Source organism: Gnatocerus cornutus, chromosome 2 (genome assembly GCF_029298725.1).
Source record: "Gnatocerus cornutus isolate USDA-ARS CGAHR chromosome 2, icGnaCorn1.1, whole genome shotgun sequence".
NCBI classification, from domain to species: domain Eukaryota; kingdom Metazoa; phylum Arthropoda; class Insecta; order Coleoptera; family Tenebrionidae; genus Gnatocerus; species Gnatocerus cornutus.
The window spans coordinates 4,581,269-4,603,046 of NC_142234.1; the positions used below are offsets into that span (position 1 = coordinate 4,581,269).

At 35.1% G+C, this 21,778-nt stretch overlaps 3 protein-coding genes across 7 annotated transcripts in view; 2 read left to right on the forward strand and 1 right to left on the reverse strand.

Annotated features, from left to right (window-relative positions):
* On the forward strand, positions 1–9,512 carry LOC148178226 (fatty acid synthase-like). The gene is made up of 18 exons (XM_088031531.1): positions 1–479; positions 2,646–2,849; positions 2,896–3,846; positions 3,894–4,283; positions 4,330–4,559; positions 4,604–4,946; positions 4,990–5,244; positions 5,295–6,285; positions 6,333–6,463; positions 6,519–6,668; positions 6,715–7,359; positions 7,416–7,571; positions 7,618–7,869; positions 7,917–8,070; positions 8,121–8,476; positions 8,524–8,812; positions 8,861–9,118; positions 9,168–9,512. Exons 1-18 carry the CDS (start codon positions 10–12, stop codon positions 9,510–9,512), a joined length of 6,570 nt encoding a protein of 2,189 aa, XP_087887657.1. The 5' UTR covers positions 1–9.
* A 1,296-nt stretch (positions 9,513–10,808) lies between these two features.
* Positions 10,809–14,475, forward strand: GCS2alpha (glucosidase 2 subunit alpha). The gene is made up of 14 exons (XM_088030282.1): positions 10,809–10,894; positions 11,071–11,160; positions 11,213–11,449; positions 11,502–11,678; positions 11,725–12,015; positions 12,066–12,315; positions 12,364–12,691; positions 12,740–12,978; positions 13,024–13,278; positions 13,326–13,575; positions 13,625–13,779; positions 13,826–13,939; positions 13,987–14,197; positions 14,248–14,475. Exons 1-14 carry the CDS (start codon positions 10,818–10,820, stop codon positions 14,355–14,357), a joined length of 2,784 nt encoding a protein of 927 aa, XP_087886408.1. The 5' UTR covers positions 10,809–10,817; the 3' UTR covers positions 14,358–14,475.
* Positions 14,476–15,238: 763 nt separating this feature from the next.
* The window catches only part of Awh (LIM/homeobox protein arrowhead), a 33,147-nt gene continuing 26,607 nt past the window's right edge, over positions 15,239–21,778 (reverse strand). The window contains exons 3-7 of one of the 5 annotated variants that reach the window (XM_088029649.1): positions 16,022–16,239; positions 15,923–15,966; positions 15,727–15,868; positions 15,567–15,674; positions 15,239–15,513 (exon numbers count right to left, since the gene is read on the reverse strand). In XM_088029649.1, the coding sequence (XP_087885775.1) occupies positions 15,452–15,513; positions 15,567–15,674; positions 15,727–15,868; positions 15,923–15,966; positions 16,022–16,239 (574 nt within the window). In that variant the 3' untranslated portion in view covers positions 15,239–15,451. Of the gene's footprint in view, positions 15,514–15,566; positions 15,675–15,726; positions 15,976–16,021; positions 16,240–21,778 lie in introns of all 5 variants that reach the window. The other 4 variants (XM_088029648.1, XM_088029646.1, XM_088029647.1 and 1 more) reach the window with 4 other exon arrangements.

Below are 21,778 nucleotides of genomic sequence, written 5' to 3' on the forward strand. Positions count from 1 at the left end.
GTGATAAACATGTCCTCAAACGATCGTAAAACCGACCCTAATTTCCAATATGGACGTTGGTTATCTTCCACTTCACCTGGAGAGGAAGTAGTTATCTCAGGAATGTCTGGACGTTTTCCAGAATCTAAGAACGTTTCTGAGTTTCAAGACCATCTCTTCAACAAAGATGACATGGTGACAGATGACGACAGAAGATGGAAATTAGATCACCCAGAAATTCCACAGAGGTTCGGAAAAATTTACGATGTAGATAAGTACGATGCTGGATTTTTCGGAGTGCATTATTGTCTAGCTAATAGTTTGTACCCGAATATACGAATTATAATGGAAACTGCGATTGAAGCGATAATGGATGCTGGGATGCATCCGAAAGAGTTGGAGGGGACAAAAACTGGAGTTTTTATAACCGCTGCTACAATTGGTATAGAGACAATGGAAGTTTTTGCAAGTGTGGGCAAGCACAACGATGGAGTTTCAGGGTAATTAAACTTGTTTATTTTATCTTTTTATCCCACACTATCTTACTGTAGCAGTTAGAATCTTAAGAACCAAAAAAAATGTTGCAAACACCCTAACTCGCCTATGAACTCACTAATTGCAATGAAATAACTTACGCAGAAACTAAATTTCTTCAATATTAAGTAGTTTTTAGTATCATGGGCATTTTCACTATACACTTGTCCGAAAACTTGCGCACTACCTCGAAGGAACTTTTAGAATTCGAAAAAAAGGCAAAACAAAATAAGGAGAATAGACAACATTATTGAATTGTGCACCCATTAATTTAAATTTCTAGTTTTCAAAGCCATGGTAACGTTGTTGCATTGTTGCTTTTAGTCGGCTCAGTTAAGTAAAAAAAATGTAACTAAGGTTTCATGTAAACGATGCCACACTAATTAACATTAATTCGAAATTTCACTTTTCAGAGATTTTTTATAAGATTCTTTTAACTTTTTTACCCCACGTCTTTTCACGCATGCCTTTTATATCATAAACGCTTTGGAATGTAAAATTATTGCCCAAAAATCTCAAATTTTAGAATTACATTTTTATTTTTCAATCCATTATACAGGAGATTTTGAAATAGTAGTGGAAAAAAAATCACGGTTTCACGGCAATGCGTAGAAGACGTTTTCGGTATTTTTTATTAATCTTAAGGTAAAGGTAAAAATTCCAAAATCCGGACCTTACTTGGCGCCACTGATATGCTGAAATAACCTTTATCGAAACATGAACATTAAGATGTATCTAATACATTTGTATGCTTACGTGTAAAGTACATCATAATAGTGATGATACAAATAATTCATAATAACATAGTTACTGTTTCATAATAGCATAGTTACCATCTCATAATAGCACAGTTGCCATTAATCCATAATATTCAACGTTTTTATGCAAACGAAAGCAACTCCAAAAACCAAAATTAAAAACATTCTGAAGATCTACATTTATTTATAATAATTCTAACATAAAATATCTCGGAAAATGCTTTTCTCGCTGTTTCATCGCGTTCAAAACTTCCGTCAAAAATTGGAAATTTGCAGAACTGTTGAGTGGTAACATTGCCAACTTCATCCATGTTTCGATAAAGCTTTGTATTTACTACGGATATTAAGTAATTCATAAAAAACTCGGACGTTAACAAGTAACGTCCTCGTTCATTATGAATTACTTAATATCCTTCTCAAATAAATAGCTATAATAACAACGCAGAGCATTTTGTTCGTTACTAATGTATCAATGCATAGTAATCTTAGTAATCATTGGCGTAGCAAAAAAATTGGAATTAATTTCTTTATTTTTTTTTTTAACTGAGAGAGCAATTTAAAGAACGAAACCTGCCAACTTCCTTTATTTACAATACGCTGTAATGGTTTGTTTCCGCCTCTATTTCAAAATTACCCTGTACATACATACGTATACTGACAAATCTTGCCACCAATTAAATTTTGTGCCATTTCAATAAAAGTAGTAATAGAAAAAATTAAAAAACCTCCATAATGAAGCATAGGTTAAATATGCGTGACATTAAAATGTTGTCATTTAAAAATTAAATTAAATTAATGTAAAATTTAAAAGTCAGGATAATAAACACTGTCTCTTCTGTTTTTGTTTCCTTAACACGGTTATTTTATCGACTGACAGTTGGTGTGATTATATCGAATGACAGAAACTAAATTAGTTGATAATATCAAAGGTTGCTTATATCAAATGTTTCTTATATCAAAGGTGACTATATCGAATGTTCAATGTATATTGTCTTATAATCATTTCTAAAAATTTTTTTCTAGTCTAGGAATGCAAGAAATGAAAATTTTTAACACCCGGTACTTATAAAGTAGAAAGAAGTTTTTAGAATTGGGCAATTTTTTTTTGAGTAGCTCAATATAATCTAATATAATACTATAATTAATTTATGTACGGGGGACACATATCCTGGCCAGTTAGTTATTATTGTGATTTCAAAAAATTTCAATGAAAAGTTGTGGCACAGACCACATTAACTATTAAGTGTTAAGTTTATTTTCTTTAAATGCTAAGATAAGTAAAAGTATCTAGTCTAAGTTATAATAAATCAATAACAATTTTGCCCACGATTTCGTTTCCAAACCTTTCTATTGGTTATTGTGGTTTGATTTTAGCAAGCTACTATGTTTACTAGCTAACAGGCTGAGTTATTATTTAAAAGTTAGAGGTCCATCGGTCATGATAGATACTGCTTGTAGTAGTTCTATGAATGCGTTAGATACTGCTTTCCAAGCTATAAGAAGTGGTCAATGCGACAACGCAATAGTTGGCGGTGCCAGTCTCCACGTGCATCCTAGTCCTACACGCCAGTTCTTCAGGTTTTTCTTGTACAAGTCAAAGAGCTATGTTAATGGTCCGTTTTAGATTAGGAGTTCTGAGCAGTGATGGTAATTGCAGAGTTTTTGATGAAGATGCTGCTGGTTACGCCAGAGGTGAAGCCATTACTTGTGTTTTTCTTCAGCGGGCTGTAAACGCTAGACGCATTTATGCAAGAGTCATCAACATTAAAGTCAACGGCGACGGTTTTAAAGAAGAAGGAATTACGTTTCCGTCATCCCAAGCACAAAAAGTTCTCATGTCTGAAATTTACGATGAAAGTGAAGTTGCTTCTTCTGAACTGAGTTTCTTGGAGACTCATGGAACGGGAACCCAAGTAGGTGATCCTAGAGAAGTGAAAGCGATTGATGGAGCTTTGGCTCAAAATAGAAAAAAACCTCTTCTTGTGGGATCTGTTAAATCAAATATTGGTCACACGGAACTTGCATCTGGTCTTTGTTCCATGATTAAAGTCTTGATTGCAATGGACAGCGGATTTATACCGCCCAACATTAACTTTAAAAAAGTGAAGAAAGGGCTGAAAGGATTTGAAGAAAAGAGAATGAAAGTGGTGACTGAGCTAACTGAACTCAAAGATGACAATGCGGTTATTGGGGTTAACAACTTTGGATTTGGTGGCAACAATGTCCATGCCATCTTAAAAAGACACCAAAAGGCAAAAATTAGAACCAAAGATGATTGTCCTAGGTTGGTTTGTGTGAGTGGCCGCACTGAAGAAGCGGTCCGGAAGCTGTTAAATGTCAATAAAATGGATGCTGAATATGTTGGGCTTCTCCACCAGATCTTTAAGATCAATTTTCAAGGTCATTTTTACAGAGGTTACACTATAATTGCTCAGGATAGCGTCGCGACGACATCAATAAAGTTCTCAAAATCACAATCACCTTTTTACCTCTACTTTGGCCAATTTCACCTTAATTCTGATGTGCTTGAAACGTACTTAAGAAATTTTCCAATCTTCAAAAATATTCTTGAAAGGTAAGCTACCAAGCTTTGTTATAAATTATTTTAACATTCTTTTGAAGAATCAATGAATTTCTACAGGACAATGTGAAAACTATTAGCGGCTTTATGAAATACGACATCTTGAACTCTCTTTGTCTTCAAATTGCAATTATAGATATTTTCAAGCAACTAGAATTAAGCCCGACAGCTGTTTATGTCGACTCTTGCTGTAAACTTGTTGCTGCATACCACTATGGCATCATCACGTTCAAAGAAGCTGTTTCTTTAGCAGTCAAGACTACAGAGTTAGATGACTTCAACTTCCAACTAGTAGACGCTTCGATCGCTGATACTTTGACTCAAGTCCCGAAAGACTCCATAATTCTGAATTTTTCAAATTTCTCTCTAAGCGACAAAGACACGATGATAGTACGCGGTGGCTCAGTGGTTTTCCTCGAGGCCTTGGGAAGGTAAGTTTAACACGATTTTACCACTGAAACTAATTTAATTTTGCAGATTGTTTCAAAACGGTTATACGCCTCAACTCCACAAGCTGTATCCTGAAGTTGAGTTTCCAGTGAGTCGTGACACTCATATGATCGCACCTCTGGTTCAGTGGCACCATGATAAGCACTGGTACACTTATAAATTTAACGAAAGCGATAGGTCAATTCATGAGCTAAAGGAGTTTAGATTGTCCTATTCGTTTGAAGAAAACAAATTTTTGGCAGGTCACATTATCGACGGTGAGTTGTCACCAAAAGAGTCACCTAGTTAAAAGATGTCTTAGGTCGTAATCTCGTTCCGGCAACTGAATATTTGCGTTTGGTGTGGGAGACCTTGGAGAAATATCGTTTAGTTGACGATGTTCAGCTAGTTTTCAGTGATTGCAAATTTTTAAAACCTGTCACAATACCAAAGAGTGGTTTCATTACGTTGTTGGTGACAATTCAAAGAGGAACTGGTTACTTTGAAGTACTTGAAAATGATTCTTTGGTTACAAGCGGATTTGTAAATATAGGAACTGACTTAAATCAAATGAAACCGATTGATTTTAACGAAGACGATTCCACGAAAATGTTGCAGCATGATGAAATCTACAGAGAATTGTACTTGCGTGGGTACAACTATAGGTAAAACTGCTATAAAAGAAAATGCTGCTAATGTGTCGCTTAGTGGCTTGTTTAAGAGTATCCAAAAATGCAGTGTTGATGGTTCTGTTGGTCTGATTAAGTGGGCAAACAACTGGAGCGCCTTCATTGACAACATGTTGCAAATGATTATTCTTCAAACTGATTCAAGGCTGCTTTTCGTTCCTGTTTCTATAAAGAAATTGAGTATTGATTCTGTAAAACACTTGGAGGTGGTTGACCAACTGGGAGAAGAACCTCTCATTCCAGTCTACGCGTACAAAGATGCCAACATTATTAAGTAACAAGTACCTTCCATGTTTAGCCTGATTTTTTAACATTTTTTTCTAGATCCGGTGGAATCGAGATAAGCGGTCTTCACGCCACATCAATTTCAAAGAAAAAGCCGCGATTAGAGCCTGTCTTGGAAAAATATGTTTTTGTTCCTAACGTCACATCTCTCAGTCTTTCAGATGCAATAAGAGTTAACACTCAGATTATTCTTGAGAATTCTTCAGGCAGTCATTTCAAAGCTGTGGAAATCATCGACGACACTCAACTTGAAAGCGATTTTCTATTACTTTTAGTATGTAATGTACTGGATGATATGCCTTTGGTCGTTCCAGATCTTACAATTTCTTCCAAGACAGAAATTGAAGATTTAACCGGTGTGAAGGTTGAAAGCGTCACTCTTACACCAGAAAGTAACTTGCTTTTGCTTGTTGGTACCAAAATCTTACAGCGTCCGAACTTGAAACAAATGATGGTTGGTTTGGCCACCAATGGGTTTGTTCTGACGCGCGAGTCGATTGATTTTGATTTAGACTCTACTACGGATGTCGACGTTTTAACAGTTTACACAACTCCCAAAGAAAAATTGGTGTTATTTCGACCAAGTCAACCAGTCTTAAAGACAAAGTTCGTACAAGTGTCTTCAACTAATTTTGAGTGGATACCAGAATTAAAAAGTGCTCTAAAAGATGAAGAAAATGTTGTCATCTACTCCACGAATGTTGAGACTGAAGGAGTCTTAGGTTTGGCGAATTGTATTAGAAGAGAACCAAGTGGCAGTAAAGTGAAGTGTTTCTTTATGATGGACGAAACTTTGGGAATTCATCCTCAAAAACACGAAAATCAACTAAGAAAAAATTTGTCAATCAATGTCTACAAGAGTGGAACCTGGGGAACATACCGTCATTTGTTGCTTGAAGAAGAGCCAAATGTTCTCTGTGAGCATTGTTTTGCTAATGTTACCAAAAGAGGCGACATTTCAAGCTTGACATGGTTGGAAGGAAATCTAACTGATAGTACGCCTATGCCTGAGGGAAGACGCTTAATTTCAGTTGGTATCGCTGATGAAAAACATAAAATTACAGAGGTATTTTCCAGACTTACTTCTGTGCAATTAACTTTAAAGACATAATGGTGGCATCGGGACGAATTCCTGTGGAAGTTTTTGCTCTTAGTCGTTTGGACCAAGAGTATCCCATTGGTTTCGAATTTTCGGGAACAGACCAAAAGTAATATTTTTCATTTTCGAATGTACCTTTTGTTCAACAAATTATTTCTTTCTAGAGGACGACGTGTAATTGGAATTGTTAACAATAAAGCATTGTCTTCGTACATCGTTGGTCATGATGACTTTTTATGGGAAATTCCAAATATGTGGAGTCTTGAAGAAGCGGCAACTGTTCCTGTTGTGTATTCAACAGTTTTATCTGCCTTTTCAAGGGTAACTAAGAAGAAATCACTTACTTGATGTTTGGATGACAATTTTGCAGAGCAAATTGCAGCCCGGATCTTCAATATTAATTCATTCCGCCACGGGGGGCATCGGTCTAGCTGCTTTGAATGTTTGTTTTTATTACAACTGCAACGTTTATGTCACTGTTGGCACTAAAGAAAAACGCGAATATCTTAAGAAACATTATCCTCAAATTTTGGAGAGTCATATTGGAAATTCACGTGATACATCATTTGAAGAGATGATCAAGAAAGATACTGCTGGCCGTGGTGTTGACTTTGTATTGAATTCTCTTGCAGACGATAAATTGACGGCTTCGGTGAGGTGTTTAGCGAGAGGTGGTAGCTTTTTGGAAATCGGTAAATTTGATTTGGCCAACAACACCCCACTTGATCTCTTGCTTATGGAAAAAGGAGCGAGTTATCACGGGATCATGTTGGATAAATTGATGTTTAGTTCTTCAGAAGAAAAACTTGTTTTACACAAGCTTGTGTCTGAAGGGATTAAAGCTGGTTTTGTAAAACCGCTTCCTCGAGTGGTGTTCAAGAAAGAAGAAATTGAATCTTCGTTTAGACATATGATGACTGGCAAACATATAGGGAAAGTATTGGTGAAGATGAGGGAAGAAAGAATTGATGTCCCAAAACAAATCCAGTTTGATGCCAGACCCAGGTGGGTAGTGATTTGATAAATATAACGATGCAGTTGCTTAAATCACTTCTTTAAAGATTTAACTGTGACGTGCGATTTTGCTATGTGATAATTGGTGGTCTTGGAGGAGTTGGTTTAGAGCTAGCAGACTGGTTAGTACTAAGAGGAGCTAAAAAGTTGATTCTAGTATCAAGAACAGGAGTCCAAAGTGGGCACCAAAAACAGAGAATCAGGTAAACTAAAGGAATGTTGAAACATTCGACTAACTCAACTGTATAGATTGTGGACATCATATGGTGTCGATGTCAAAATATCAACAAAAGACGTAACAACAGAACATGGATGCTTAGAATTATTGAAAGAAGCCTCAAAGTTAGGACCTGTTGATGGTATCTTCAATTTGGCGGTCGTTCTTAAAGACGCTCTCTTCGAAGACCAAACTACAGAATCCTTCTTGGAGTCGTTGGGACCAAAAGCTCGAGCAACTATGTATTTAGACAAATTATCAAGAGAAGTGTGCTCTCAACTAAGGTCTCTACTAACCTCTCCCCAATTTTTGTTACTTTTTCTCTCTTCAGATATTTTGTTGTTTTCTCGTCAGTGTCTTGCGGTCGTGGCAATGTAGGCCAAAGCAACTACGGAATGTCAAATTCAATAATGGAAAGAATCTGCGAAAAGCGTAAAAGTGAAGGTTTTCCAGCAATGGCGATTCAGTGGGGTGCAATAGGAGATGTAACTATCATCATTCCTCTCACAGTTCTTTTTAATCAAGTCTTTTTCAGGTCGGCTTGGTTGCCAAAATGCAAAAAGAAAATAGAGAATTAGTCATTGGTGGTACAGTTCAACAAAAAATTTCGAGTTGTCTTGAAGTTTTAGGCAGATTCTTAACCCGAAACGATCCAGTAGTCTCCAGTATGGTTGTCGCAGAAAAAAATAACAGAAGTCGTGGTATCGTTAGCGCAATAGACTCTGTTGCCAGCATTTTGGGCATCAAAGATCTAAAAACTGTTAGTTCACATTTGACTCTTCCAGAACTAGGAATGGACTCGATGAGTGGAACCGAGATTATCCAAGTGTTGGAAAAAGAATTCGACATATACGTCACACCGAAAGAAATGCGGGGTTTAACATTCGCAAAGTAATAATCACAGTAAAAACGACACTCTTTAATCCGACATTTTGTAGATTAGCTGAAATGGAAGCTGATAAATCCACTAAAAATGATGAAAGTACTACCATAAACCTAAACACCAACATTTTTATACAGAATATTCCTAAATTTTTTAACTACAACGAAGCAATAGTTGAACTTAACAATTATAAGAGTGACACTGTTGCAATTTTAGCGCCAGGCCTTCAAGGCATGTTTTCCAATCTCGAGCGGTTGTACAAGATAAAAGCACGTCTTTTGGGTGTACATTACAACTATTATAACGGAGAGACAATCCAAGAGCTTGCTCGCAAAATATTCTCAGTGAGTAGTTTAAAGTTTTCAACACCAGATTTGCATTTACAACTTTAGGACATTGAAGAAAAGTTCAAGAAAAACGTTGAATTCGTTATCATCGGTTACTCTTTTGGCGCAGATGTTGCTATAGAACTCACTGTCCTTCTAGAACAAAGCGGTTACAGTGGAAAAATCATCTTAATTGATGGTTCTCCAACATACCTCCAAACTTTAGCAAAGTTATTTTATTCTTCAACGGAGGAATTCGATAACGCAATCATACAACAGATTCTCTCTTTAGCGTTATCTACCACCGCACTTTCACGAAACAAAGTATCTATATTCATTTTGTTAAACTGAAAAAATTGTAACGTTGTTTCAGGACAAATTCTTGAAGTGTTCCAGTTTTTCGGACAAAATTGACCTCGCAGCCTCATTAGTACCCATCGAAATGCTGAAAGAAGCACATTTTAATAAAGAAGCTGCACTTGCTCAATATCAACGCTTTAAAGCTTTGATTAGGTATAATTTCGCTCAAAAACAAATTAATTCGGATCTTTATTTAATCAAAGCTAAAGCTTCTATGGTTGATGTTTGTGACGATTATGGGTTATCCAAAGTTTCTAAAAAGGTTCCTGTGATTACGACAATAGAAGGAAATCATCTGACAATGTTAAATAATCCAGAAATTGATCAAATTATCAATAAAATTATATTTAATGGTTAGATGTAACTTAAAGGCGACAAAATAAGACCATAAAGAACGGGTGAAATGGGTTTAAAAAAGGGTTTTTACGATTGTCAATTACACTTTGTTTAATGTCTTAACACTTTTGGTACTGAGGATTTGCTGGTTATAATATGAGTAATTTTGAAAATACATGATTGCCTTATTTTGTATTGCTATGTTAATCCTACTATTCACATTAAACTTATTGATAGCTCCTAAACTATTTAATTTATTTTATTGTTTATATTGACACCAAACGTATCGATATAAAGCGTAGTTCTAATTCCCTTTTTTCCAGAGACTCGGGTATTTTTCTTTTATAAATAGAAATCATTTTAAACTTTTCAACAAAGTATATAAATTGCAGCTCATTGCTATCAGTCCACTCTTCTCACTACTTCTCAATTATTTTGAATACCACATTTTAAGGTCATAAAAATTCAATAAAAACTTTACATACCACACCGTTGCCACTAAATTCTGAAAAAGTGAATGATATTTTATTTATAAATATTTTTCAATAATTTTCAATATTTTATTTATAAAAAATAGCCTTTAATGTAAATTTTCTAGTCAAAATTAATAGTATTAGAATTTAATAAGTTTTTACTTTAAACGAAACGAAAAAGTTCTAAAGCTTTAGGTTGCACTATTCCATCAGATATGCAGTTTTGAAAGGATCAATCTGATCATTTTAACAAATATTTTTTAAACAAAAATGACCAATCTAATTATTTTTTTAAATTTTTTGGAGTTTGTTCTCAATGTAGTATGAATAAATGTGAATAAAAAAATAGAAAAAAAAAGATTTTTTTAACGTTAAATGGATGCACAGCACTATTCGACGACAGTTATTAAATCCATAATTATTATTTCCATATCATGTTTTTCGGGATTGGCTTTTCTCGCACTAAACCATAGAATTAATAATAAATTATTATCCTACGTTTGAGCGAGGCAACCAACAATACAACACGTCGGCAATAACTTTATTTTGCTGTATGCAACAGACTTGGTGGTGGGGATTTAGAACTGAGTTAAGGACGCTAGGTTCACACAATTCACACCAACTCAGATGTGTTGAAATCAACTGCAACAGAATAAAGCAAGGAATAAAGTATATTAGTTCCAACAAAAGTAACTTGAATGTAACAAAATAACTGATTCGGTGTATTAAAAGGCTATAAAGTAATTACAATTTTGTGAGTTCCAAATTCCCGCTGAAACAAGAAAACCAATAACAAATCACCTCGTCTGCTTCTTATGATACTTGTCTTCTCATTGGTCGCATCTTTACGTCAAATGAAATCAGCTGGTGGATTGTCAAATCTGTCAAAAATCGTTCTCGTTCAATTCGCCAACATGGCGTTAAATTTTAAGTAAGTAAAATTTATTCCACTCTAATTCATTATTTATATCTCATGTATCAACATTGTGTATTAAAAACAGTTCTATAATTATATCTACATTGTTATACATAAAACACGTAAATTTTCTTCATGTTTTGTCCCTGTTAAATAATGCCGGCACTTCTAACCGTTCATTTCCATTCTAGGTGCGCCTGTTTTATCTTTTTAGCACTTTCTCTTACCTCTGCCGTGGACAAAAGTAACTTTAAATCATGCGAACAAAGTAGTTTTTGTAGGTGAGTTTTTCAGGAGCTTACATATTCTCGCACTTACTAAAACAATTCGCAGGCGTTTACGAAACACGAAACCTGAAGAATCATCATACGTTTTAAATCTCGACACTCTTCACGTCTCCGACAACTCAATTGAAGCTGAATTGAAGAATGTGGAAGAAGAGGCAACGTTCAAATTCGTTCTCACAGCGCTTCATGGTAACATTTTCCGTGTGTTCATAGATGAAGAAAAACCGTTACACCCTCGCTATCAAGTAGAAGGGGCACTCAACGGCGAGCCCCAAGTTGCAAAGTAATTTAACATAAACCAATGAATTACATGAATGTGTTGGTCTTACTTTTAGGCTAGAAGTGCTTGAGCGTGACAAAGAAAAAGTCACCGTGCGCTCAGGCGACAACAAAGCTGTCGTTATCGCCAATCCCATCAAAGTTGAATTTTACAAAAATGAAGTTCTTGTTGCCATCGTCAACGGAAGGGGACTGTTTAAAATGGAGCACCTCCGCGTTAAAACCCCCGAAGGGTGAGCTTAAATCCCTTAAAAATCCAGCCTAACATTGTATTTCTAGTGAGGGTGGAGAAACTGATGTAGTCAAGGAAGACCCAGGTGCTTGGGAGGAGAACTTCAAATCCCATCATGACAGTAAACCTCGTGGTCCTGAAGCTGTAGGCATTGACGTTACATTCCCGGGAGCGTTGAGAATCTATGGATTGCCAGAGCATGCTGACAAGTTGCCTTTGAGAACTACAGGTCCTGGGGGAGTGGAACCTTACCGTTTGTACAACTTGGATGTTTTTGAGTATGAAGTGGATTCGACGATGGCGCTCTATGGGGCTGTGCCTGTTGTCTACGCGCACTCGTAAGATTTTATTCTAGATGTGTGAAGTTTTTTATGCTTATCTTTTGCAGCGACAAAAACACCGTTGGCGCTTTCTGGCACAACGCCGCCGAAACCTGGGTGGACATCGGTAACAGCAAAGACACCAACGTCGTATCATCAATCGTCAATTTAGTCTCAGGGCATAAACCCGAAAACACAGTCGATGCGCATTTCATGAGCGAAAGTGGAGTTTTTGATCTCTTCATTTTAATGGGGCCAACTCCTAAAGACGCCGTTCGACAATATGCGGCTTTGACAGGTGTTGCTCCGTTACCACAAGTAAAAGCTTCCAGTTTTGTGTTTTCAGACTAAAATTAGTTCTTTTAGTATTTCGCTTTGGCGTATCACCAATGCCGATGGAATTATAACGACGAAGATGACGTTATTAACGTGGTGGAGAACTTTGATAGCAACGATTTACCGGTGGACGTTATGTGGTTGGACATCGAGTATACAGACGGAAAGAAATACTTCACTTGGGATCCTATTAAGTTTGCGCATCCTAATGCGATGATTTCGAATCTTACTTCCGTTGGAAGGAAGCTGGTGGTGATTATTGATCCTCATATTAAGCGTGAAGGAGGGTACTTCCTGCATGAAGATTGCTTGGCTAACGATTACTACGTCAAGAACAAGGATGGCAATGTCTATGAAGGTAAAAACTCATGTTTTTAAAGGAAAATTCTGACAGGAAGTTTCTCAGGTTGGTGTTGGCCCGGCTCCAGCAGCTACCCAGATCTCTTAGACCCCAAAGTTCAAGCCTATTACAGGGACCTTTACAGTTTAGAAAAGTTCAGAGGAACAACTCCTGATGTTCACATCTGGAACGATATGAATGAGCCTTCTGTCTTTAACGGCCCGGAAGTCACAATGCCCAAAGACTGTAAACACTACGGGGGCTGGGAGCACAGACATGTCCATAACATCTACGGGATTCTCTATGTATGTTGTTTTGAAATCCTTCACTTTAATGAGTTAATTTTTTAGACTAAAATCACATACGATGGCCTTCTCCAACGATCTCCAGACAAAAGACCTTTTATTTTAACACGCTCTCACTTCTCCGGGTCTCAGAGGTACGCAGCTATCTGGACCGGCGACAACGACGCCGAGTGGAGTCATCTTCAAGCTAGTCTTCCGATGTGTCTCTCAGAAGCTATAGCTGGAATCAGTTTCTGCGGTGCCGACATTGGCGGTTTCTTCCATAATCCAGACACCGAGCTCTTGCAGAGATGGTACCAGGTGGGTATGCTACTACAGGGGTTGCTCTTGCAGTTTTGCCATTTTAGACCGGAGTGTGGTTACCGTTCTATCGCTCTCATGCTCATATCGATACTCGTCGCCGAGAGCCGTACCTCTTCAATGAAGATGTCAGGAATCGCATCAAGAATGCTTTAAGGTTGCGCTATGCACTTTTACCGTTATGGTATACACTGTTTCGGGAACACGAGACCACGGGCGAACCAGTGATCAGACCTTTGTTCTATCAGTATCCAAATGATGTCAACGTGGTGGATATTGATAATGAGGTTCTTGTCGGTACGTTGTCGTCAGAGAGAAGTTTTCTTTGTAAAATATTAACTTACAGGTGATAGAATTTTGGCACGTCCTGTGACCGAGAGTGGTGTTTCTTCCGTGAACGTGTATCTGCCAGGGGGTTCTAGTGAACTCTGGTACGACATTGAGGATTTCAAGCAGTACCAAGGAACTGGTGTTGTTAACATGCCTGTGACTCTAGATAAAGTCGGTTGAATTTACCTTTTACAATCTACTTAATGTCTTTTTGCAGATTCCGGCGTTCTATAGGGGTGGTACTATCACTCCTAGAAAGGACAGACCAAGGAGATCGTCCGCGCTTACTCACAACGATCCTTACACTCTTTACGTGGCATTGGACAGCAATGTAAGTCGTGTTAATTTTCTTATTGAAACCACATGGTTGTTTTTTAGAAATCTGCCTCTGGAACTTTGTACATTGACGACGGCGAAAGTTACGGGTACCGCAATAAGAAGTACTTGTATTTGAACTTTGAATTCAAAGACAACACTCTTACTAGCAGTTTAATAGACAAAACAGACTTTCCCACAAATGCTTGGATCGAAAAAGTTGTGATTTTGGGTCCACCGGCACAAATGAACAAAGGCCGTCTCACCAGCAAAAGTACTAATCCACCTTATTGAAGAATGACATAACTTTTTGTTTCGTTTCAGATCTTGGTACTGTTAGTTTGGAGGTTTCGTATGACGGAGAAAATCGCTCTCTTACCGTTCGTAAGCCTGGTGTTAACATCAGAGAGCCTTTTACTTTAAAGTTGCTTTAAATTTCATGTAATGTGTTACTTAGGAAATGTATAAGCTGTTGATACGTAGCAATTTTGTTTGTGATACTTCGCTGTTAAGCGCTGACGTTTCAGTCAATATAAAAAACTTCCTAAACTTCGACTTTGTTTTTCTTCTCCGTCAATTTCCATAAAAAGGATCTCAAAATCTCCAAAAAATGTATGTTTGATTGTCCTTTCTTGAGTGACGGACAGGACTGCCCACATATACAATGTCAACTAGAGTTGTCTTATTATTTTTTTCTATTTCGCGTTCATAATGAAGATATTTCGATACGCGTTTGAGTGTATTTCGGTATCGTAATGAACCAATCTCGTGCCAATATTTCCAGGAACTTATATTTTTCTTAGGTTTGCAGTAGACAAACCGTCACCCTACCGTCAACGTTGACAATTTAGATTTTGGTTTTAAAAAACCATGATAAATCGATCAATACACTATTATTTCTTGTTGCACTTGGCTTAATAATTTATCAGAGAAAAACTCTTTGGATGCAAGAGAACCATCATGATCATGATCAACATCTTCGCTCTCTTGGCTCTCTTGCGCTCCGGTAACCTCAAAACGTCACACCTGTCAAACTGACTGAAATTAGATTTGGCTACTTCGATTTTTTTCCCTGAACATTTTGCAATTGCCAACTACCTTAAAATTCCCTAGATTTCGAAATCAAGTTTTTTCGTTTAAAATAAAATGCATTATGAACAAGTATCATACGCTATTTTTTCTATTTCGCCGCACTTACTACTTTATACGTGTACGTGCGTGCGTGCGTGCGGCAAAATGTTCATTATGAAACGCGTTTCATAATATACCTACTATTTATAGAGGAGAAACTTTTTGTTTAATTTCAATATTTTTATTTAACTTATTTTACGCTTACAACAGTGAATAACTTTGAGTAACACATACTGCTAATTGTTTAGCAAATTTTTAGTTTTTTTATACAATAACGAAATAAATAAGACTAATTAACAATATAATAAAACTAAATATTTATAGTACATTTATAAAATCACGAAATACGTTGGGAGATACCAAGACGTCAATCTATGGAGGAAGCGCTCAAAGCTCTTCACACTTCACCTTGCATGCAGTGCATTGTAGATTCTTGTGAAAGGTCATCTAAAGCTGATTCTAAAAGAGAAACAGTTATAGAAATGAATAAAAATTGTTTCTTACTGTCTAACCAGGTTGTCCAAACAGCGCCGATTTCGAATTACTTTGCTGCTGGAATGAGTACGTCAGATGCAGGTTTATGTGTCGTCCGAATCCGTTGTCCTCTCTGCTATTGTGCACTGCAAAAATTTCCCTGTAAAAACTCACATCGAGACATTTCTCTTCACTTACTTTGCGTTTTGATCTTCCCAGTGTGCATATGCTTCTTCTGCCGCGCTCTCGAATTCTGAAACCACACTTGAGTCACTCTTTTACTCAACCCCGTAATTTGTGCTATTCGCTCCAAATCCTGTCCATCTGGATTGGAGTCCAACTGAAAATTAGCCTGTAACACTTGTAACTGTTCTTCCGTAAAAGTCGTTCGAACCCTTTTCGCTTTGTTCTTGTGATAACCTTCCACGTCACAACCATCTGTAAAGTCTGAGTTTCATATATCGCATGTGAAAAATAAAGTGGATTTGTTTACCGTCTGAAGAAGTTGTCCCGCCGTCTAAAGTTTCCAGGTAATGAGCTTTGCAGAGGACGCGCTCTTCGTGGAGGGCGAATTCTTCACCGGTAGATAACTGCCGGTGGCAAGCCGCACATGCAAAACAGGCCAGATGATATACGTGGTCGCGTGCTTTGCGGACCCAGTCGCTTGAAGAGATTCCTCGGGAGCAAACGGAGCATTTGGCGCCGAAGCTTCTGGAAAAAAGACAGGTGTGTTGGTGACTTTTTTTTAAATATTATTGGTTATCTGTTATAAATTTTATGGTTGCTCGACTTTGTAGTTTTCTATTGACATTAAAACATTGAAAGGACTATAAAAATCTTGTCGATAATTTCTAGTGAGAAATGGGCGAACAAAGGAATAAACATAGAGAAAACGACTTCTATAAGTTAATATAAAATTTTCGAAAATGTCCTGAGATTGCTAGAAAAACCGAGAAAATGCTAGAAAGTCAAAAAGATTTCTAAAGGATTTTAAAATACCGTAGACTATAGAGGGAAGAGTCTTAAAAGACAATAAATCCGGAAATTTTAATATATCCTACAATTACTTTTACTTTTAATTTTTTTACAAAATTTTCTATTGCTTTTCTTTGAGTTTTTTAAACACTCGGTTTTGTTTAAATCTTCTTCAATATGTTTTTTTTTGGTTTTACTAGATTTTTTTTCAGATTCTCCGTCGATTCTATGTAAATTCACTTTAGATCCTCAAAATTCTCAAAATTCTTTTTGGATTCTTTCTAGCTTCTCGTTGCCTTATTCTCCAAATTTTCTTTGCTCTTTTTAAAGTCATAATGATTCTTACATTTTATATTCATAAATTTTTCTTCGCGTTTCTTTGATTTGTATGTATCTTTTTAATTGATTTATATACTTTTCTAATAAATTCATAAATTTTTCAAATTCTTAAAGTTTCTATTTTTATAGATCTTTGATTTTTTTTAAATCTACATTTGCCTTTAATTCTTTATTTTTTGTAAATTTTGCACGTATTTTCGATCAAAAAGTAGGAGTTTAGTGCACCGTGCAATAAAACTTTCATTGCACGTTTTTCGCTTAGATACGATAAATCAGCAATCAAATTATATTTTACTTTGACATTTGATGGCAGATAATTTTTAATTATCTGTTTATACAGGGTGATGAAAAAAAGGCGCCCATGTTACCTATTATGTTGCGGCTAACTGTTTCCTGAGTCCAAAAGTGAAAACCAAAATGAAAATTGTGCTTTTTTAACTAAGATAGAAGCTTTCTAGTATAAACAATCAAACTCTGTTTGGATAAACTTTTTATAACATTGTTAGACATCACATTTTTACAGTTAATGATATTCTCTAACAAAAAAAGGAAGAAAAAGGGCTTTAAACCGAGTTTCTTAAATGTTTAAAAGTACCATTTGTTGGCTTTGTAGAAAAATATTCAATGTTCCAACATTGTAAAGTTCTAAGTATTAGCTGCTTAGTTACGCTGCATGTAAAATTTTATTAGAAAGGGTTGAGAAGCAATGTCAAGTAAAAAAAAATCTTATTGTGAAAAGAAATTAGTTTAAATTAATTTTGTTTTGATTACAGAAATGGTTTGACTGAAAAAGACATGATACTTCCACTCATGGGCGCCTTTTTTTCATCACCCTGTATAAACTAAAAATGGAGAACAATCGTAGATAAAATGTTGTAAAATACACGTTTAAAAAGTTTCTTCATAGTAGTTTACCACTCATTTAACAACGACTGTTTAAACTTGTATCTTAAATAGCTATATATTTTTCATTCTAAATAATACTCTATGAAAAATTATTCTTTATATCTATTTGAAATTTTCTAAATTATTTCTGAATTATCTAGATTTTTCTACTGTGTGCAAAATTATTGAATTCACTTTAGATTTTCTTCAAATTCTATTTCGATTCTATTTAACTTTTCAAGATTTTATATGTATAGTTTCATTTAAGATTTTTTTACATTGTCTCTAGTTCGCTTTATCTTAATTTTAGGTTTTCTCTAATTTCTGTTAATTGTCTATGTAGGTTTTCTTTAAATTTTGTTCAATTCTTCTTAGATGTCGTACATATTCTGCACATTTACCTTAACTTATAGTTAAATTTTCTAGATTCTTCTTGGGTTTTATATTCATTTAAGATCGTACATAAATTATATTTAAATTTTTCTTAGATTCTCTTGAGTCTGTTTAGATTTTTCTTCGACTTTCCGTAGAATCAGTTTTGAGTCTATATTTTCACTGAACTTTCTATTTTTTTTCTAAGTTAAGACTCAGTATGCTTGCTTTTAAATTCGGCTTTGAATCTCTCTAATCATTACAACTTTAAAAAAATATATACAATAAAAAAAAACAAAAAACTAAATCAATAACAAAACTATGCAAAATAAGAATTGAGAAATAGGAAATAAGGAATAAAAAGAGCAGGTAAATAGGAAATGAAAAAAGTTTTATTTCATGAAAAAAGGAAGAAAAAACGAAGAATAAGTATCAAAAATTAGGTGAAATATTAAACAAGAATGAATGTAGAAGAAACTTTAATGCGGGATAAAGACGCAGATATAAAATTAATTTAACGGTAAAATAAATCATTTTTGTTATACAAGGTGTTTATAAATGTTTCTAGCATCAAGAGTAGCTATGAAATGTCAAAGAATTTTGCCGCTCATTACAAATATGGCTTTGGATTTGTCAACTGACAGTTGTAGCTAACCTCAATCATAGAGCAAAGTAAGTTTTAAAAAGAAAATTCTTTTAGTTGAGGTTTAAAACCTAAAAATCAAGAACTTGAGACACAAAACAGTAACTAAAACCTCATTGAAGTAAGCAACATTATAAATAATTTTCATGATAGTAATATTCACTATGAAAACAAAGCGGCAAAATAGTGTACGACAGGAATTCCAAAGCCGCGCTTGATGCTATAAACATTTATAAACACCTTGTTTGAATAAACAACGAGTTCAAATATTCTGCCCGATTTAACCCACACCTCTTGACATTTTTTACCAGTTCTTCTAATTATGATATTTTCTAGATTCTTCATTTGGGATCGTACATAAATTCTCTTGGAATTTTTCTTAGATTCTCTTAAGTCTGTTTAGATTTTTTCTCACATTTTTTTTAGATTCTTCGACTTTGCGTAGAATCTGTTTTGAGTCTATATTTTCACAAAACTTTTTTGATTTTTTCTAGCAGATTTCTAGCAGATTTTTCTCAAGTTAAGACCCAGTATGCTTGCCTTTAAATTCGGCTTTGAATGTCTCTAATCATTACGAGTTTTAAAAACTTAAAAAATATACAATAAAAAAAAATCAAAAAACTAAAACAATAACAAAACTATGCAAAATAAGAATTGCGAAATAGGAAGTAAGCAATAAAAACTGCACGTATATATGAAATGAAAAAAGTTTTATTTTATGAAAAAAGGAAGAAAAAACGAAAAATAAGTATCAAAAATTAGGTGAAATATTAAACAAGAATGAATGTAGAAGAAACTTTAATGCGGGATAAAAACGCAGATATAAAATTAATTCAACGGTAAAATAAATCATTTTTGTTATGTGAATAAACAACGAGTCCAAATATTCTGTCCGCTTTAACCCACACCTCTTGACATTTTTTACCAGTTCTTCTAAGTATGATATTCAACAAGCGTCAATGCCGTTTAATTGATTCTTATATCATTATAAATTGTGATTTATTGATAAAAAAATCTCCAAGGGAACGAAAGCGAAGATAATGGTGTATTATCATGGGAATGTTGGGAACCTGGCTGAAGTTTGGTCATCATAATGCGCGAGATGAGCTGGTCAGATGTCACTGCCGTCTCTGGCGGATGACAAATGAAAAGCCAAGAAGTGCGAGTCACTCAGATACAATATGCTCACGGTTTATTGTTCGTGTGTGTGGTAGATTCTTCAAGTATTCAGATATTTCCCCTCTTTATCTGTCTATCTTATAAACAAACGTACCACAGTTTATTCAAGATTTATGATTATATTAGTTGTGTGCTCACCACAGATGTCTAATTCAATTCCACAAAGATTTGTTATTACGGCGTTTCTTGGATATGTTGCTGTTTCTAAGTACCAATCAACGCATTATATTGTTGATAATGTTTTCTTATTACCGCGAGAATTATCAAAAAGTGCCAATTCGTGTTAGAAACAACATTTGAGTCGGTGAAAATTTTTCCTTTTTCGACATTCTTGCATCAATATTCACACATGTCAACGAAAATAAACATAATCTATGTGTGTGCCATTATCATAACAGACATAACGACTTTGAAAATAATAACGACATCATGGTAGAAGTCGTTTGCTGCCGCTGCCATTCATTTAAATTTCAAAACACCAGTAATTCCATTAGAACATGAAGTGACGATCAATATTTCACGCGACTGTATAATTTTTAATTTTCTTTTATTAACATAACTGCCTTCAGAACTATATTATCATTCGTTGGTCGTAACTTGTGTGAAATATTGGGTGCTCGAACAGGATGACATCATAAATTTTCGTTTTTTATCCATAGTACGAATAATTTTATTATTAAGTTTGTCGATCTGAAAAAGACGTAGTAATTCAAAGAATGTATTAGAAATGTGGGCACTTGACGTTTTTTTAGTCGTGTCCGTATCTCTGAGAATTTACAAGTCATGGAGATGCTGTGCAGTATCGGTCACACAGACATAAAATATTAGACACTCTTTCGATGATAATCTCATTGTTTCTGACTGCAAGTATATTCTGAATCAGCAAATATTTGACCAAATTTAAGTCAATATTCAATGGTGCATGATAGCTCAACTTGACATCCATCATTATTAATATTGATGATCTTAGGATAAATAAGACTATTTGGGCAATGGATTTGGATCCAATATTGGGAAGGAAGCAAATTCATCAATTTTAAAAAATGTTGGTAACACTAGGCAACAGTTTTTAGACGAAACTTGTACTGAAGCAGTGGAAAGTCATTTTTAATGTAGAATTGTCTCCTGATCAGGTCAGAACTTAGAGATATTTGAAAAATGTAGTCTCCGCGTTCACTTGCTTTTTTCATTTTTGCTTAACAACTTTGCTAAATGGTATGACATATCATTGGAATAAAAAAAAGTGCCAAATGAACTATAGAAGTCGCCGGTAGAGTTAGTTTTTGCCAAGATATTTGAGAACTGATTAAAATTTCAAAAAACGAACGGTTTTTAAAAGCTTTTTGACACTTTTTGCATAGAACTAAATTTTGATTTAGATTTTTTATTGTACTACGTCGTTATAATGGTTAAGGTCTTTGCTTTCTAAAGTGGGGTTAAACAACTTCTTGTCATTTAGAAGTGACATGACAAAGAATGTGGCGAGATTTCTACCCTTTAATTTTTTTTTTCGTTCATAAGCAAAGAAAGAACTCTTCATTATCAAGAACTTTTCTAAAATGAATTATTCCACGCTGCGTTAGCATTAAAGTTGTTTTTAAATTCAGTATGTGTCTAGAAATTAGTTTTTATTCGACTTAAACTGAAAATGGAATTTTTAGGCCTCAAAAGCGGCCTAAAAGTAAGTCTTTTCTGGCCGCAAACAGTTTTGGCCGCTCTATGGTGGCGCCATCTATCCATAGTTTTGCATATTACATCAGGATACCGACATTACCCCCAATTTTATAATTATTTGGGTAAAATCAAATCGACAAACTGTTGTAAAATGCAACAAAGACGTGTTCAATTATTGCAAAT

What these genes read in the sequence shown, in the direction of transcription:
- LOC148178226 (XM_088031531.1), top strand. Translation starts at nt 10, where the DNA reads ATGTCCTCAAACGATCGTAAAACCGACCCTAATTTCCAATATGGACGT. An exon ending in TTTTCGGGAACAGACCAAAA is followed by an intron (nt 6,464 to 6,518) that starts GTAATATTTTTC and finishes ATTTCTTTCTAG; the next exon opens with AGGACGACGTGTAATTGGAA. An exon ending in CGGGGTTTAACATTCGCAAA is followed by an intron (nt 8,477 to 8,523) that starts GTAATAATCACA and finishes GACATTTTGTAG; the next exon opens with ATTAGCTGAAATGGAAGCTG.
- GCS2alpha (XM_088030282.1), top strand. Translation starts at nt 10,818, where the DNA reads ATGAAATCAGCTGGTGGATTGTCAAATCTGTCAAAAATCGTTCTCGTT. An exon ending in GAACAAAGTAGTTTTTGTAG is followed by an intron (nt 11,161 to 11,212) that starts GTGAGTTTTTCA and finishes AACAATTCGCAG; the next exon opens with GCGTTTACGAAACACGAAAC. An exon ending in GGCGAGCCCCAAGTTGCAAA is followed by an intron (nt 11,450 to 11,501) that starts GTAATTTAACAT and finishes TCTTACTTTTAG; the next exon opens with GCTAGAAGTGCTTGAGCGTG.